At 38.7% G+C, this 17888-nt stretch overlaps 1 protein-coding gene across 2 annotated transcripts in view; it reads left to right on the top strand.

Moving 5' to 3' along the window:
* Positions 1 to 17888, top strand: part of TRMT6 (tRNA methyltransferase 6 non-catalytic subunit) — a 206652-nt gene that overhangs the window by 43787 nt on the left and 144977 nt on the right. For both annotated transcript variants that reach the window (XM_085612633.1, XM_085612634.1), the window contains exons 4-6: positions 586 to 677; positions 766 to 849; positions 1293 to 1417. In XM_085612633.1, coding sequence (XP_085468759.1) covers positions 586 to 677; positions 766 to 849; positions 1293 to 1417 — 301 coding nt within the window. The remainder of the gene's footprint in view (positions 1 to 585; positions 678 to 765; positions 850 to 1292; positions 1418 to 17888) is intronic.

Raw genomic sequence — 17888 nt, 5'->3', positions numbered from 1 at the left:
TGGGCCACTGGTGGTGTCATAATGGATTAAACCAACTGTTTGTCGAGTAAAATTGCTCAATCTTGAGTGGAGTGCAGTTCTGACCCCAAATCTGTTAATGAGGAATTTGTAGAAGCCACAGTCTCCTCATTTCACACATGCCCATTTCCCTTTGGAATTCCCTCTAATGTGACTTTAAACCCCACTAGGTGTAAAAAAGAATATCCTGCTACTGTAAAATCCCACAGACAGGTACTTTCACCTTACAAAAACAAAAAAATGTCTGTATGCTATTTGCCCTTCTTGCCACAGAAGAAAAGTCCACCAAAAACAATGTTCGCATCAGTCAGATACCTTTTATACTGCTTTGTTCCCCAAATGTTATCTTTATTTACTGTTTCAGATCTATCCCCCACAAATATATATTCATAATCTCCTCCTTGTGTCTCTCAGCAGTAATTTTCCTATATTCTACTAGTAAATCTTGTAAACGGATATATGTCTTTGTAAAGCAAAAGATGCATACATTAAGTAATTTCAGATTGTAAAAATATTTTCCAACATAAGCTGGTTGTAAATTGGATTAAAATCTTTTTTTCCTCCTAGGAAATAGTTCAGCAGTTAATTGAAAATAGCACAACATTTCGCGACAAGACTGAGTTTGCTCAAGAGAAATACATAAAGAAGAAAAAGAAAAAGTAAGTTAATGGAGATATCTTTGCATAGTGTTTTTCAGTTTTTGTTCTGCACTGGCATGTAGCATTTACTTGTTGTTTTTGTTAACAGATACGAGTCGATCATTACAATCGTAAAGCCATGTACGCGTATTCTTGCCATGATGTACTACGCAAGAGAACCTGGTAAAATATGGTGAGCCTAAACAGAACATTGAGTTGCGTTTCTTCTTAAAGCAACTGTTACTTCGAAGACCACCTGTTTATTTTTGTTGAATCTTTGTTAATTGTGAGGCAGTGGTATTTTTTTTTTTTGTTTGGTTAATTTATTTATTTTTTTACAGTCTGACTCGGATTTTAAATGCCTGTTATGTTTTTAATGAGTAAGAGTGTGGAAGTATTTTAAACTATTTCTGATTGTTGGTTGGTTATGCAGCTATGGACGGTTGAACATTGTTGAGGACTTATATTACACAAGCTTCCTTCCATGTACTTTTTTGATCAACTTTAACGACCTTAAACAATTGTAGTTGGCGTCTACATATCCTACACACGTTCTGTTCAGAAAGAACTTAACGTCACATTTGATGTTTGAGGTATTGTGCTCAATTTACAAGTTTCTCTTTTTTCTTTTTTCAGCAATTTACGGTACGATACATTAGCACAAATGTTAACTCTGGGAAATATCCACGCAGGTAGCAAATTGATTGTTGTGGAAACATGTGCAGGATTGGTTCTTGGGGCCGTAATGGAGCGAATGGGAGGTAAGGGTATGCAACTCGATTTACTTGTGAAATATTAGTTGCTGTCGTGTAAATACTCTTATTTTTGCATGCTCTCTGAATCCAAAATAACTCTACTTCTCTCTGATATCAAGTTGGATTGTAAACTGGAGTTTGCTTGCCAATCAACTCCTAAATAGCTACGTTTTTGTTTTAATGTACCCTCTGGAAATGCAGCATAACTAGTTTGAACGGTTGATGATTGAAGGATTATGGCCCTTTAGAGGGAGAGGTTCCACTCATTTATAATGTAAGAATGATGTAGAATTTATGAGTATACACATATCCGTGATAGTGGAAATAAAATCAGAGGTACGAGACATAAATGTGAATATATTTGCATACTTGAAAAAATCAATAAAATGTTATTCCAAAGAAAAAAAAAATCAGAGGTACGAGTATCCTAATATTTTTTACGATGACTAAAATAGATTGGTAAAAGTTCTTCTTTTGCTTGGCTGTCAAATCTTAGAAACTAACCAGCCATTTCATAATGTTTTCGCTTGGACTGTGCTAATGCCACAGAGAGATGTCATTCTTTAAAAAAACAGGACCATGCCACGCGGGGGTTTATGTGGGCACTCTAGTTCAGTGGTTCTTAACCTTTTGACTTCGATGGACCCGCACTGATTAATTACTGGAATCCATGGATACCTACTGAGTCCTTATCGGAAGCCAGGTACCTCCGCCTTAAGCAATTTCCGATTTGGACCACTAAACAATGCACAAAAATACAAAAAAAAAGTATACACCAAACAAATACTTAAATATTTTATATAATGCACAAATATAGAAAAAGTTTTTAAGTCTTTAATGTTGCTACCTTATTTGTATATATACTAAATTCATTTTAATTGATTCATTTTAATATTATTTCATTTTGGAAAATAGTTGCGGACCCTCTGAGTAGGTCTCGCGGACCCCCAGGGGTCCTCAGACCACAGGTTAAGAACCACTGCTCTAGATGAATGGCTAAAAGAGCTGGCTACAAAGCTGACCAAAGGAGAGGTGGCATTAAGGGTGACTCTGAATATAGTTGACAGTTTTGAAGACTCGTTAATATTGAGATTTTACGAATGCACTTAAAAGGCAACTAATGGTAACAACAGCTGTGGTTGTCTGAGGACACCTGAGTAAGGTTTTTCTTTTTTAAGAAAAAACTTTAGCATTGTTACTGTGTTGATTATGATTCCCAAATTAGATAAACACTTGGATCGTTTCCTGTGATTTCGATTCTCTTTTTTTTTTTTTTTCTTTCTTTGAGCATGTAATGTTCTCTTTAGTTCCTTTCACAATAATGCAGCAACAAAACACAATTGTGCACTGCAAGGCAAACACATTCATGCTTAATGGGTGTAATGTAAACTTTCAAACCAGCCAATCACCATAATTGAGGTAAACGTGTGGTCAAACTCCAGTTTACTTTTAAACGGTTGTTTAACCAAACATCACTGCCAATTTAGATCATTTTCTTAGATAATATGATCTCCTTTGCTGTACTGTGTGGGTATCGTTCATATATCTCAAAGGGCCTTCTCCATCCGTTTTATGAAACACAATTTAGAGGTCCACTAGGATAATGGGCGGAAAAGCACCCCGACCACCATGGTAGTGGGAAAACACTGCCCGCCAGGACCGCGGGAAAACCGGCTACCGCCGGCATCCTAATCGTGCCGGCGGTGCTTGGTCCTGATCTGCCACAATTGTAGCGGTCCAGCTCCGCACGCCAGGCAAGCGGGCAGACTGCAACCGGCGAAATAGTGGCGGGCGGGAAATCACACCGCTGCGGCCACGGCCGCAATGCTAATCGGAGCGGCGGTGTTCAGGGCTTCGATGGCGGGTGGATGTTCGCCGGCGGTTGCTACCGCCCGCCCGGCGGAAGACATCCGCCCTCCATCCTAATGGACCCCTTAGTGTATCATTGCAGACACTTCAGCAGTTGGGGAGGGGGCTGGTGGCTATTGTATTACCAGGAAATCTCTCCCTTTGCGAGTGTGGCCCTCTTCAATTGTAAGATCTCCTGTCTCCTCAATTATGATTTTTTAAGTAAGATGCTTTCCTTGGTTGAGGTGAGAAACAATCGAGTATTAGGCTTGCTGCTGATTTGTTCATTTTATAACTTTTTTCCACTGATAGGATTTTGTTTACTTTTCTAAATGAAATTACTGGCCTTCACAATGGCAGATTACAGTGGAAGTTATTACTCTAAAATATTTCATCCCTTGGTCATCGTCTTGAGCCATTTGTTTAACCCAGATAACGATGGGACCTTCAATTGTTAATTTATCTTGATGATTCCTGTGTCAGTTTCTATTCATTTTTTTTTTTTTTTAAATCTGTTTTATTAATTTTTCAAAAACAATTACAGAGATTCGGCTTATGAGTTCCTTTGTCATAACACTCATTGTTAATAGTATTACATATCAAATATGAAAGGGACCTAGTTGCGTAATAGTTTGTAGAATGGTAACTCCATCAAGTTGTTTGGACCCATTATATAGTGCAGCTCTTAAGCAGTGTCAGTTTCTATTCATTATGGCAGGTATAATATGAACAGGAAGACAAAGCGTTTTCCTTCTTGTGTACCACCAATTGGACTCTGTTTCTTATGCTCCCTGTGACCCCCACATCGCTGCTAAATCTCGGTACATTCATTCATCCAAATGGGGATGGCTCTGATTGTCTGATTGACAGCACTGCAACGTCTGAGGCTTACTTGGCTAGAGGCTTGTCTTATTAGGCACACAGTGGCAGCGGGCCTGGAGCTGCCTTCCCTGTCATCGGCATGTTAAATCCCGTCTCTCTGAGGCCATGGAGGGTGCTTCAGCAAAAGCAACGTAATGGTGTCCTTCAGCTGTTCTCCACCCCCCCCCCCCCCGCTTTGCCCCCCCCTACTGCCAGCAAATACTTCCAATTTCCTTCCCCTTATAATCTAATCATTTTTAGGATTTCCTCACATTTGTTACCTTAGTTTTATGATACTCCTGCCTTTACGTGGCATTTACCACACCTTTCCTTTACCGCACCTTGCCCTTACCATGCATTGCCTTCACCACACAAATGCCTTTACCACACAATGTTAAGTAAATATCAGGTAAGTATGTATGTTTATATTATTGTTTATATTATTCCACTTTCTACAGTACCTCTTCGCTACATTGCAATGTTTTTTCTATGTCCATTAATTAAGCCACTTGCACTTTAAATAGTGTGGTTACAAGCTAATGAGTTGTCATCTGATCAAGGGCGGGATCGCCCGTAATGGCGGAATTGGTTAAATAAAATACAGCACAAGAATTACTGGGTCTGCGCTCGTTTGTTTCATCAGGAAAAGAAAGTGAAGACGAGTTGCTGCAGATTATATATATGTGTGTGTGTGTGTGTGTGTGTGTGTATATATATATTTATTATCTACTGGCGGTCGCCAGTAGATAGTTATAGTTAGGACCACGTTTCCATAGGAAATCCGCAACATTCTATTTTGAATAACTTTTGCGCCGGTCGACGAATCCTTGCGAATTTTTCAAAATAGGTGGGGCGCTACGCTCCGCTCCTACCCTGAAAGTCTCGGGGGGGATTCGTCAAGCGGGGGCTGAGATAAAAGGGGGGTCCCAAAACGCGTTTTTCCCATGCATTTTTCCATAGGACCTTTAGACACAGCTACAGCCCGAACGGCTGAACAGAATTACTAGAAATTTGGCAGAGAGGTAGTCCTCAGGTCAAGGAAGTGCCTTTTGTAGGTTTGGTGTAAATCTGTTCAGTAGATTCTGAGAAAATAGCCTTTAAATCAATATATATATCTGAGCCAGCTTACGGTGCGCTTACCGTACGCGTACGGTGGCGTGCGCGAGCGCGATTCTGATTGGCCCTTAGATCTTAGTAAACATTCGAATCGGTCGAAACCAGGAAGCGGCGGCCGCCATATTCTCTCTCGCACTCTGAGGGGGGAGCTGATAAACAAATGCCAAAAACATATAAAGGGGCTGTTTAGACAGCGCCCATGCACATAACCATGTTAGTTGAGTCTTCAAAGATCCTCCAAGGCAAAAAACGGTAATTTTTTATTTTTCGAAAATTTCGCCGATTACGCTTACCGTACGCGTACGGTAAAAAATTATTAAAAAAAAGAAAAACCCCACTCTCTCCACCCCGTGTGCAAATGGTGGGCGAAGGCCACCATTTGTGCATGGCATATAAGAGCACAGCATTTCCCAAAAAAATTTCAACAGATTACCTATCACAAGGAAGCGCATAATATGTCCTCCATGTGCGCACGGTGCGCGAAGCGCATCGTGCGTACATGGCCCATCTAGCGTAACGTGGGCACGCGGTGCGCGTAGCGCACCGCGTGCCCACCGTGCGTGCACGGCACTAACTGCGTAAAGTGGGTGCGCGAAGCGCACCGTGCGCGCACGGAACAAACTGCGTTAAGTGGGCGCGCACGCCACGAATGGCGTAAAGTAACTTAGCATTTAAAAAAACCGTACAAATTCACTGAAAAAACCATAGGTTTCACACACGTTATAGTTAGGAATTAGCATTTAAAAAACCTTGCAAATTCACTGAAAAAACCATAGGTTTCACACATGTTATAGTTAGCGGAAATTTTACTGATAAAAAACCAATGAAATTCCCCCGTTATAGTTAGTGCAGGAAACTATAACTCACGCGACCGCAATCTTCTGCTGATGACATATGTGTCTTTATGAAAAAAAAATATTTGTAATATATGTATAGCTAAAAATTTATGGAAGAAGACATGGGCAAATAAGTGTCTAAATACAGTATTAGCATCAGCAGAGGATTGCGGTCGCGTGAGTTATAGTTTCCTGCACTAACTATAACGGGGGAATTTCATTGGTTTTTTATCAGTAAAATTTCCGCTAACTATAACATGTGTGAAACCTATGGTTTTTTCAGTGAATAAATATATATATATATACACACACACAAACAGAGGTGTCTCCTCGAAGAAGCCAGCACACAGGGGGATAGAAAATCAGCACTTTATTGGTGAAAGCGGCAACAAGAAAGTCAGTACACAGCACCAGAAATCTTGAGCCCGACGCGTTTCGTGCATCACTTGCACTTCCTCATGTGCTAGAACAGAAAGCACTCGCACAGTAGGAAGAGCACCTAATATACATCATGGACCTGCCCCAGTCGGCGTAAGCAGCCCTGTTGCCTGCTGGTCCTCGTAGTGCTCTGAAAGTATTCTCAAGTGAGTCACATGTGCGGTGCCTCTGTTTTACCAAATTAAACCCCCAGTGGGTCGATGGGAGTGTCTTGAACATCCGAGTTGTCCTTGGGATTATTATGAAAGGCGACACTTAGGCAGTGTAAACAGTTTGAGTGCTTTCTCCAAAAAAACTATATTATAATTAGGATTTTGCATGCTTTCATTGACATTTTTCCTTCCAGCAGCAAAGGACTTGAACTACATTCCAGTCCAGGTTTTTTTAATTGCCCTCGTGATGGGAGATGGGTCTTTTCAGAATCATTGTATTTAGGAACGGACGCTCAAGGGCACTGGTCGGGCGTAATGTAAAATTACTCATTAAGAGTTATATGTCAAATACTGTTGAAAAACCATCATTTTAATTTTCAGGTGTGTACTAGTTTACATCTCCTTTTGTGTTTCATGTTGGATGATTAAAGTAAAAATGAACTGAACATTTTCACTTCAGAGGCCCACTGGAGGGCTATGTAATTAAATGAACAGTATGCTACAGCGCAGAAACCTATTGGAGGGAAAATAATTTGTGAAAGGGCACTACTGATCCTAGCATGCAACACTTAAGTTGAACTCACATGTGAGGCCCACTGAGGGCTAATTAAATAAAGGACATGCAGAATAGAGTGCCTTTCACCTATACTGCGCAGTAGTATGAAGCCTGTGACCAAGGAGCTGCACTTTGAAACGTGTAAAGCAATGAAATGCATCTGAATAAAAATGCCGGTTTTCTTTTAATAAAGAATCAGTGGAATTCATCTGCTTTTTGAGTGCATCTTCAACTGGGGATAATTTGGTGATATAAATATCTATAGAAAGCTCTATGGGTGGGTGTGTGTATATAGGGTAAGGGCGTTTTTAGGGGTTAGGGGTGGATAATCTTGCAAGCTTTGGTTTGTGGCAGCTTGTAGCAGAGCCAACACACATAGCAGGCCACACATTGGACGGCATTTTTACTAATAATAAACCTCTTAAGATAGTGTGCAACCCCTATGATGGTCAGATCACTCTGCAATACATTTTTGCATAAAGCTCCCTCTAACAACTAGGGGGCGTAGCCAGAGGTCAGGCACATTCAAATCCCGTTCCTAGAAATCCATCCAGAAGAGTGATTTGGCAACTGCATTGGCGAATAATCCCCCGGAGGTGACTTCTGACTAATACTTCAACCACAAATTTTGAAAGCTGGCTTAGTTCAGCAGTAAATATGTTAGCCACGGAAACCATAAAACAACTCCATAATAAATGTGTAAGCTCACCTTGGTATACGACTGAGCTTCGGCAAATTAAAATAAGATGTAGGCGCAGGGAGTATATCTGGAGATCAGATTACAGTGCAGATCATAAAAAAGATTATAATTGTGCATTAGAAGACTATAAGGCAGCTATAAAACTTGCTTAATCTGTTTATTTTACTGCAAAAATTTTGGAGGCGAAAAATTCCTTCAAGGAGTTGTTCAAAACGGTGACGGCACTATCAAAATGCCCGGGTGATAGAGGATTTCTGCCAGATCAAAATTTGGTGGAACAAATGGCCGTGTTCTTTCAGAATAAAGTTCAAATGGTATACAATGTATTGGCTACCACTGCATGTGTTCAAAAAACAAACCGTGCTGATTCTTTGGATCACCGGGCATCTCTTCAAAGGTTGTCCCATTTTTCCACTCTGGAGGAGGATCAAGTTGCCAACTTGCTGTTGCAAACTAAATCGGGTTCACCTTTGGAACCTTGTCCTCCTCCTATATTACACCTGGTACCGCAAGAAGTAAGTTCCTCCTTGATCCTTCTACTAAATGCGATTATTATTTCCGGTGAATTTCCCACCTCGTGGAAAAAGGCATGCATTAGGCCCATCATAAAGCAGACCTCCTTAGACCCCTCAGAATCAAAACACTATTGCCCAATCTCCTGTCTCCCACTACCATCTAAAATCTTGGAGAAAGCCATGAATCTAGAATTGACAGAATATTTGGACAGCAGTAACATTCTGTACTCCACACAACATGATTTTCGTTCCCGGCATTCCACCGAGACCGCTCTAATCATGGCCACAGAAGAGATCCGCAAAGTGGGGGAGGCAGAGCCACACTCATCCTGTTAGATCTGACTGCAGCCTTTCATACCGTAAATCATGCAGTATTGCTGCAACGATTGAAGGATGTGGGTATTGAAGATGTGGCTCTGACTCTACTCGCATCATTTCTGACATCACGAGAACAACTGATCCACTGGAATGGCCTGCAATCGGGAATTTTCCATCTTCCATATGGAGTCACACAGGGTTCAGCCCTGTCGCCAACACTATTTAATCTATATGTCAGCCCCCTGGCTCGGGTAATTAAAGATCATGGTATAATGTTGGTGTCGTATGCTGACGACGCCCAACTAGTGGTTTCTGTGACCCAAAGTGTTCGGCTAACAGCTGAGAGGTTCCGCAATTGCCTTACAAATGTAATGGCATTGATGAATTCAAACTTTTTAAAGATAAATACAGAAAAGACTGAGGTCTTAGAGTTTGGGCAACTTCCTTCTGTATGGAGCCAAATTTGGTGGCCGTCGGAGGCAGGCACTTGTCCAGTCCCGGTGCCTAAGGCCAGGAACTTGGGATTTGTGCTTGATAAAGACCTTAAATTTGCCTCACAAATAAATCCAGTTTCCTCTGCATGCTTTTTCATATTAAAAATCCTGCGGAAGATTCTGCCCTTCATTCCTCTGTCACTTCGGAAAACAGTGGTCGGAGCTCTGGTCTTGTCCAGAATCTATTATTGTAATGCCCTTTATCTGGGAGCTGGCAAAGGACAGATCAAAAAACTTCAATCGCTTCAAAACGCTGCAGCTCGGATTTTACTTGGCTTACCTAAATATCACCCGACGCCCGTGGCGATTAAGGAACTACATTGGCTTCCAGTTCGTCAGAGAGTGAACTTCAAAGCCCTATGCTTATTGCATAAGGCTATATATGGAGGAGGGGCTGTGGACATCCAAACTTTGTTTTCTGTATACCAGCCCCAACGTTCTCTCAGGTCTGCCAATACAGGATTGGTCTGTGTCCCCAGAACAAAAAGTTAGATGGGGAGGAACAGGGTTCTCTTACCAAGCATCCGTCTTATGGAAATCCCTCCCTGAGATAATCAGGTTAGAATCAAATAGGGCCTTTTTTAGGAAAATGATAAAGACCTGGCTCTTTCCAAGGTCTTAAGATCTGTTGCTGTCTGCATCATACTCATCCAGCGCCAAGACGCCTCGGCAAAAGTGCGCTTTATAAATCTTTCAGTCAGTAAGGGTATTGGGTGGCAAGGTTGTTTGTAGAGTTTAGGGGTGGGTACGGTTATTGGGTCGTAAGGGTGTTTTGGGGTTTTAGGGGTGGTAAAGGTGTTTAGGGGTGTTAAGGGTATTTTTCGGGTTTTGAGATGGGTGCATTTGGGGATAGGTGTCCATAAGGATGGACGTGTGTGTGTGTGTAAGTGTGTGTGTGTGTGTATATATATATATTCAGTGAAAAAACCATAGGTTTCACACACGTTATAGTTAGGAATTAGCATTTAAAAAACCTTAGAAATTCAGTGAAAAAACCATAGGTTTCACACATGTTATAGTTAGCTGGACATTTTACTCGTAAAAAACCAATGAAATTGCCCCGTTATAGTTAGTTCAGCTAACTATAACTCGCGCGCCCGCAATGCACTGCTGATGACGTCACATATTACATCACTCATGACCTGGTCAGTGACATCACTCATGACATCACTGATGACATCTCAAATGACATCACTGATGACATCACTGATGACATCATCCTTGTGATAGAGTGGCAGACCTCCTCTTCCCCTAATATAACCTTTGACACACACATTCAAAAATAGAAACTACAATGTTCAAAACAATGGACATACCAATACCAGTTAAAACAACCTTTTCAGTATTTCTAAGATCCACATACACATCCACTCATTCACCAACAGTCCAATTCAGTCACTCATACATGTACTCACTCATCATATGTACTCATACACCTATACATCCTGTTACACAATGCCACTCATCCATAGAGTTACTCACACACATAGTCACTCATGCTAACAAAGAATCAAACATACATTTACTTGCATATACAGTTATACACACACCACCACACTTACTTCTACGGAAACTTACACATACTTAGTCTTTTAAACAATCACTTATAGAAACACATACTTATTCATACAGGAACTCTTTCAATCTCTCACTCTCACATATACTCACATATATACACCAATAGTCACATATACTAGTTTAAAACATATGTAGTTACTCATAAAGACAATATTGAGACAGTCATTCACTCACTAACACACCCATACACACACTCATCCACCCATACAGTCCTGCACACATGCTGTGTTCAACCCATACAAACAGTGAGTCACTCATTCATGCACCTATGCACTACGTAATACCCCCCACCGAACCATGCAGACACTCAGACTGATACTCAAAAAACCAACTAATAACCTATATAGACACCCATGTAGCTACTCACCAACCCATGCAGCCACTTATACACAAAGTGAGAGACTGATACAGATATTTACATATTTAAACATTACTCACTAAGCCATGTATTCACTATGATACACTTAATCAGTCAGTTACACAATCAATTTTTCAAAAACAAATCATCCATTTAGACACTTATATACCCATTTATTCTTCCATCGACCTTGAGATATACATATATAAAACATATTTAATTTTCAGAAAAACACACATTCACTGGATGATGTCATCAGTGATGTCATCAGTGATGTCATGAGTGATGTCACTGACCATGTCATGAGTGATGTAATATGTGAAGTCATCAGCAGTGCATTGCGGGCGCGCGAGTTATAGTTAGCTGAACTAACTATAACGGGGCAATTTCATTGGTTTTTTACGAGTAAAATGTCCAGCTAACTATAACATGTGTGAAACCTATGGTTTTTTCACTGAATTTCTAAGGTTTTTTAAATGCTAATTCCTAACTATAACGTGTGTGAAACCTATGGTTTTTTCACTGAATTTCAAAGGTTTTTTAAATGCTAATTCCTAACTATAACGTGTGTGAAACCCATGGTTTTTTCAGTGAATTTGCAAGGTTTTTTAAATGCTAATTTTTTTTTTATTCTTCAATTTTTTCAAACATATTTTTAATTTAATTTTCTTACCTTTTATAAAGACTATGCTTTAATTTTTAAAATCCTTAAATATTTTTTTTTTATATATTTTTTAAAATAAACATGTAAAATTTATTTCCAGTTCTTTTTTTTATTTTATTTTTTTATTTTTTCTTAGTACGCGTACCGTAAGCTCACGGTAAGCGTACGGTTTACGCAACGTCCGTAATCTATCTACGCTGCTTGCGTATAGTTACGCACTTTGCGTAGCCGCGCGTACTGCGCGTGGGACGCGTGCGCGCTTACGCCACACGCGCACGTTACGCGGAAGTGCCGGGGAGTGACTGTTATGCGCATGCGCGCAAGCGCGTGTCTTTTTTACGCGCACGCGTACTTTTTGCCGTAAGCGTACCGTAAGCGTACCGTAAGCGTACGGTAGGTCATGTGATCTTGAAACACAACTTTTGATTGGTTGAAACTACTTTCAGTTCTAAAACTCTCCTACACCACACCCATTCCCCTCATTTCTGCTTGTGATCCCTTGGGAGAAGGAGCTGGTTTGTCTTTGGGATACGATGGCAGAACAGCAGAGCTCTTCTGAGAGTGAGGCTAGCACTAGCAGCACTGTCTTGAGGCAGAGATCGAGGAAACAAAAGCCTTCTTATGTTTGGGATTATTTTACTTTTCCAGAAGGCCAGCAAAAGGTGAATGCACCCTTAGTTACTTGCAAGCTGTGTCAGCGTGTACTTTCTAGAGGTAATCCTAACAGGAAGTATTCCTTTGGGAATCACACCATGAAGAGACACCTCCAGGATGTACACAGAAGGACACATGGTCATCTTTTTGGAGGTAACTCTTCAGAAAGACGAGCCAGTACATCCACAGCAGCTCAGCCTGGACCATCACCTGCAGGGCTTACTCCTTCTTCTGCAGGTCAGGTGAGCCCTTCATCTGTGGGGGGAGAATCTCCTTTTGCTGGCCCTCTGGAAATGAACCCTCGATTTCGGAAGGTTGATATTCATTGCACATTTTGTAAAGATCTAATTTGCCATAGGGAGACCAGTGTTTCCCTAGTGAACAACAAAATAGATCAGCACATTTGTCGCTTTGAATAATTTTCCCATGCTTCCTTTCCTCTGTCCCTGCATGAACACAACGGTTCTTTTAAGAGCCAACCTTATCTTTCATCTTTTTTTTACATATGTTTTTAAAAACTTTTTTTTATTTTTTTTTACCGTACGCGTACGGTGCGCGTACTTTTTTTTTATTTTTAAAAAAAAACACTAAAAATCATTTATCACATTACATTGTCCTTGAGAGACTACAATTATTATTATTGACTTACCATACTCACTGAAAAAATATTTATTCATTTCTTTTTTTAAAAAATAGTTTTAAAAATGTTTGTAGTTTTCGAAAATTTTCTATATCTATCTGGAAAAAAAGAAAAAAGTATTAATATTTTTTAAACATTTTATAATACAGTACACATATTTACATTTTTTACCAAAAAATCTTTTTGCCTTATTTTTGCTGTTTTCAGAATATATTGCATTTCACTATAAATTGTGAAAGCAATTGCATTCATCATTTTACAGCGGGCAAAAAAAAATACCAATCACAAAGATTGTATTAAAAAAGCCCTGATTCTTTTTTTAATTAAACTTAACATTATAGAAATGCATAATATTGTAAAAAAATATCATCTAATACCAATACTTATTTCTTTAAAATACCGTCTGATATGTTCGTTTCAGAACTATAATCACAATATTATATCTCAAATAACTCCAAAATACATCTGATTTCATTTCCTTTAGGCCAAATAGTAATTTTAATTTTTTTTTGGGAATAAATTTCCTACGGAAATCCAATAAAATTCTAAAGTTTAATTTGTCCAGATCTCACCGATTCTCTGTAACATTTTGGTTCACGAAAATTTTTTGAATAATTTATTTAGTCCACAATAGAATTGGTTACTTTTCCACATGGCCAAATAGTAATTTTTTAAATCATTTTTGAAAACATTTCCAATGGCAGTCCAATAACATTCCAAAATTTAAAATGTGCAGAAGTTACCGATAATCTCTAAATTATTGGTTTTTCAAAATTGCATTAAAAATTAAAAAAGTCCACATTACAATTGGTTATCTTTCCATTAGGCCAAATGATAATTTTAAAAATCTTTTTTTTACAAAATTGCAATGGTAATCCAGTAAAATGGTAAAATTATTTTGTCCAGATCTTGCCAAGTCTCTCTAAAATTTAGGTTTCAGGAAGATTAGATAGGAATTTGCTAAATCAAAAGGCAAACGTTGTTTGAAAATCAATTGGGAATCATTACACAGTGTCCAGCCTTTTTCACATTTTAGATAAACTGTGTAATGTCCAGAAGTAACAGTAGGTCCATCATGGAAAATTATTGCAACAGTTACAAAAGTTTTTCCTGAAATTGATAATTGCTGTCCTGTAAACTTCTTTATTAAAGTATCCAATTTTGAACCATCAGCTCTACATCGTTGCATCATTAAAATTACATACTGTCCGTATTCCTTTAAAATTAATGTTGAAAACATGTCAGAATTACACTCACCACATTTCATGCTATGATTAGCATCTTTAACTAATTTTGCAAAAGTGACTGTTTTACTCTCTGGCAATGTCAAATAAATAAACCTTTCATTATCAACAATAGAGCCACATATATTATAACAATTATCACAACTATGTTCCCATTTATAAGAGAGACCAAAAAAAATGTCAATGGGAACTCCTTCTTCTTCCACTACCTGAAGAAAATACATCAAAAATTCATGTGCATCTTGCTGTTCATTTTGAGAAAACTGTGTTCGTCCTGAACATACATCTAAAAGTTTTCTAATGTCAGTAGCACTTTCTATTTGAGTTTTATCTTTACTCAACTTTTGAAAAAGGAGACTCAGCTCTGAACAGAATCTTTTTCCCTGATTTACTATTATCTGCTCTTGCAAACTTTCCAGATAAAATGCAACATTCAGCACTACATTTGCGTAGCAGTTGACACCAGAGCTATTTTCAAAATGACATCCTACAACCTGTTCTTCATTTTCCTTTTTCTTTTTGCTTGCAATTACATCACTCCTCTTTTTTTTCCTCTTCTCTACATCTTCACTACAGATATTCTCATTTTTTCTTTTACGAGAAACTACACGTTTCTCCAACACAGGATACTGACCTAAATGAGGAGCATAGCTTCTTCTTAATCTATTATACTCCTTTACACAATTTGTATCAGCACTAACTTTTGATTCTTCAAAGTCTATCATGAATAAACCTGATAATGTTTTGACTCGTGACAAAGCAACATATGCCATACCTTCTTTGAACACAGTTGAACCAATGTTCACAAATGCACAATCTACAGTCAATCCTTGAGACTTGTGAATAGTTACAGCATATGCTAGAGAAAAGTGAAACTGCTTCCTACGTACATATAAGTCTTTCACAAGCATAAAACGAACTGTACAACGACAAATATCTTTAACTTCATCTATCTGATCAAATTTTATTTTTAAACATTCAATTCCTTCTTTTTTCTGATAATTAATAAAACCCACAACTCTTCCCATCGCTCCATTAACTAAACCTTTCTCAACATCCAAATTTCTCCTTAAAAACACTCTACAGTTCATGCAAACATATAGATTTTTTTCTAATCCAGCTGTTTTGGAGATGTTCTTCTCTAGTGAGTCCAATTTATTTTTCAGTTTGCCTGTTACTGTGACAGTAATTCTTCCATCCTCAATTTTGTCCACTGCTTCCAATTTCCTGATCTCTTCCTTTTCCAATTTCAAAAGCTCCTCATTGAATATTGAGCATTCACGTAGAGTAGGCATTAAGCAGATGACACTTTTGTTTTCTGCAATGTTCTTGTATATCTTCTCTGCAACTATTTCTTCCTTTGGAAATAAATTATGTAGCAGCCGAGTCTGTAATGCTTTTTTGCCAGCTTCTGTGAGTAGTCCAATCCTGATATCTTTCAGAATACTTCCATATTCTTCATCGTTTGCTTGCCTCATATTAGTTGTAAGTTCCTTGTACTCAAAGAAGGACCAAATATTTGTATTACCGATGCTTCCCAATGACTTCTTCGTGTCTTCATGTGTCACAGTATTAAACACTGGTTGTCCTTTAACTGGAGTAAGTTGCAAAAGATCTCCAAAAACTATGACGTGTTTTCCACCAAATAACACGTCATAGTCTGTCTTCAAAATTTGCTGCATTCTTAAATGCACAAAGGCAAGCATTAAGTTTGATACCATGCTCACCTCATCAATAATGAGAACTTGCATCTTCTTCAATACTCGTGAAACTTCCAAGGATGCTTCTCCAGTTAGCTTGTTGAATTGTATTTTGTTCTCATGCTCCACTGGTAACATTAGCAAACGATGTAAGGTGATTCCTTTTATGTTATATGCTGCTAACCCAGTTGGAGCAGTAACCACACAAGACAACGTAGAATCCGTTTTTTGCTTTAGGTAGCTTCTGATGACTTTAATTAGGAAACTTTTTCCAGTGCCAGCTTGTCCGCTTACATACATCCTGATTGGATGAAATGATGTGCATGAGCACTCTTTTTTTTACATGTAGAAATCCGTGATCAATTTTGTTTTTGATCTCTTCATAAATTTGTTGCTGCTCTTGATTCAGTTGTCTTTCCAAATTTTCTAAGTCTATAAATTCTTCTTGAGCTTGATTCATAGCTGTTTCCACTTCATTCATGGCTATTGATGCTTCATTTTCAACGATTGGTTGTCCTAGGGGATCTTGACTGTGTGTTCCTGAACTTTGGCTGTCCTGAGAACTGTCTCTAGCTATTTCTGCTGCAATTGTAGTTTCCTGTTCAATTTCTTCATTTAACATTTGCAGATAAGTTGTGAATGTATTGCATTGTATGCTGTCTTTGCAAGCATTAAATGAATCCTCATAGCTTTGAAATTCTCCCAGTAGTTCATCCTCTGTACGCCATGGTTTAAACAACTGTAAAAGAGCCAAGTAGTAAAATTCTTTCTTGTCGGTAGTGTCGCAACTCAGCTTCCGGTGATTTATCAAACTTCCTTTGGTTTGCTTCACCAAACATCCTTCTTCACCAACAACTTTATATTTTCCATTATTAATGTCTTCTGCAGCTTTCCGTGAATAAATGTAGTTCTGCAACACTTCATAGAGACACATGTTCTCCAGATGATGACTTCTCTTGGGATAATATGTGTCCAACATGTTTGTTTTCAATATATCTGTACTTTCTGGGTCATTCTCGGCCAAATATTCAATTTCTCCAACAGATTTCAGTACCCGATTTCTCATTGCTGCAAGGCCTAAACTTGCCCAAATTCTTCTTCTTGACTTTGAGTAGAGACTTGCAGAAGATAACCTATCTGAACATTCGTAGGATCCAATTTCTCGATGCGATAACATCTTCAAACTGAAACTGTACAGCTTCTTACTGACAGTTTTCTCGTGAGAAATCTCTTCCCACATTTCCTTCAATTCTGTTTTTTCTGATTTCGTAATGTAAGACGTTACATATCGTGCAACAGCAATGGAATTGTCAGCTACATACTGTATATCCATGTTAGCGTTCCACATGGATAAAATGACTGGGTTGTAGTCATTTATATTTTTTGATTCTTCTTTTCTTTTAAGGTTGTAGGTATTCATAGGTGATTTTCTTGTGATAGTATGTCTCACAGCTGACATAAAACTGTTTACTCTTCCATTTGAAAGAACAGGTCTAGGAAATCCAAATCGACATTTAGTGTAGTATTTTTCTTTGCTCTTGTATTTCCGTCGACAGTATTTTCCACACCGATGACTTTGGAAACGTAAAACTTGCTCCTTTAACTTGTTCTCTTCTGTGCTTTTTGGTATACCACATGTTGCATATTCTTCAATGTAAGATAACACTGCTTCATCAGTATCTGTTCCAAACTTTGGGGCATCCTTGATCCACAACAGCATATGAATATGAGGAGCACCTCTTGCCTGGTACTCTTTTCTCCAAAAGAAATCCACTACTTCTCCAAGGGGTGGATTTTTTTTATTG

Source organism: Triturus cristatus, chromosome 6 (assembly GCF_964204655.1).
Source record: "Triturus cristatus chromosome 6, aTriCri1.1, whole genome shotgun sequence".
Taxonomy (NCBI): Eukaryota; Metazoa; Chordata; class Amphibia; order Caudata; family Salamandridae; genus Triturus; species Triturus cristatus.
This window is presented reverse-complemented; position numbering and strand designations above follow the sequence as displayed.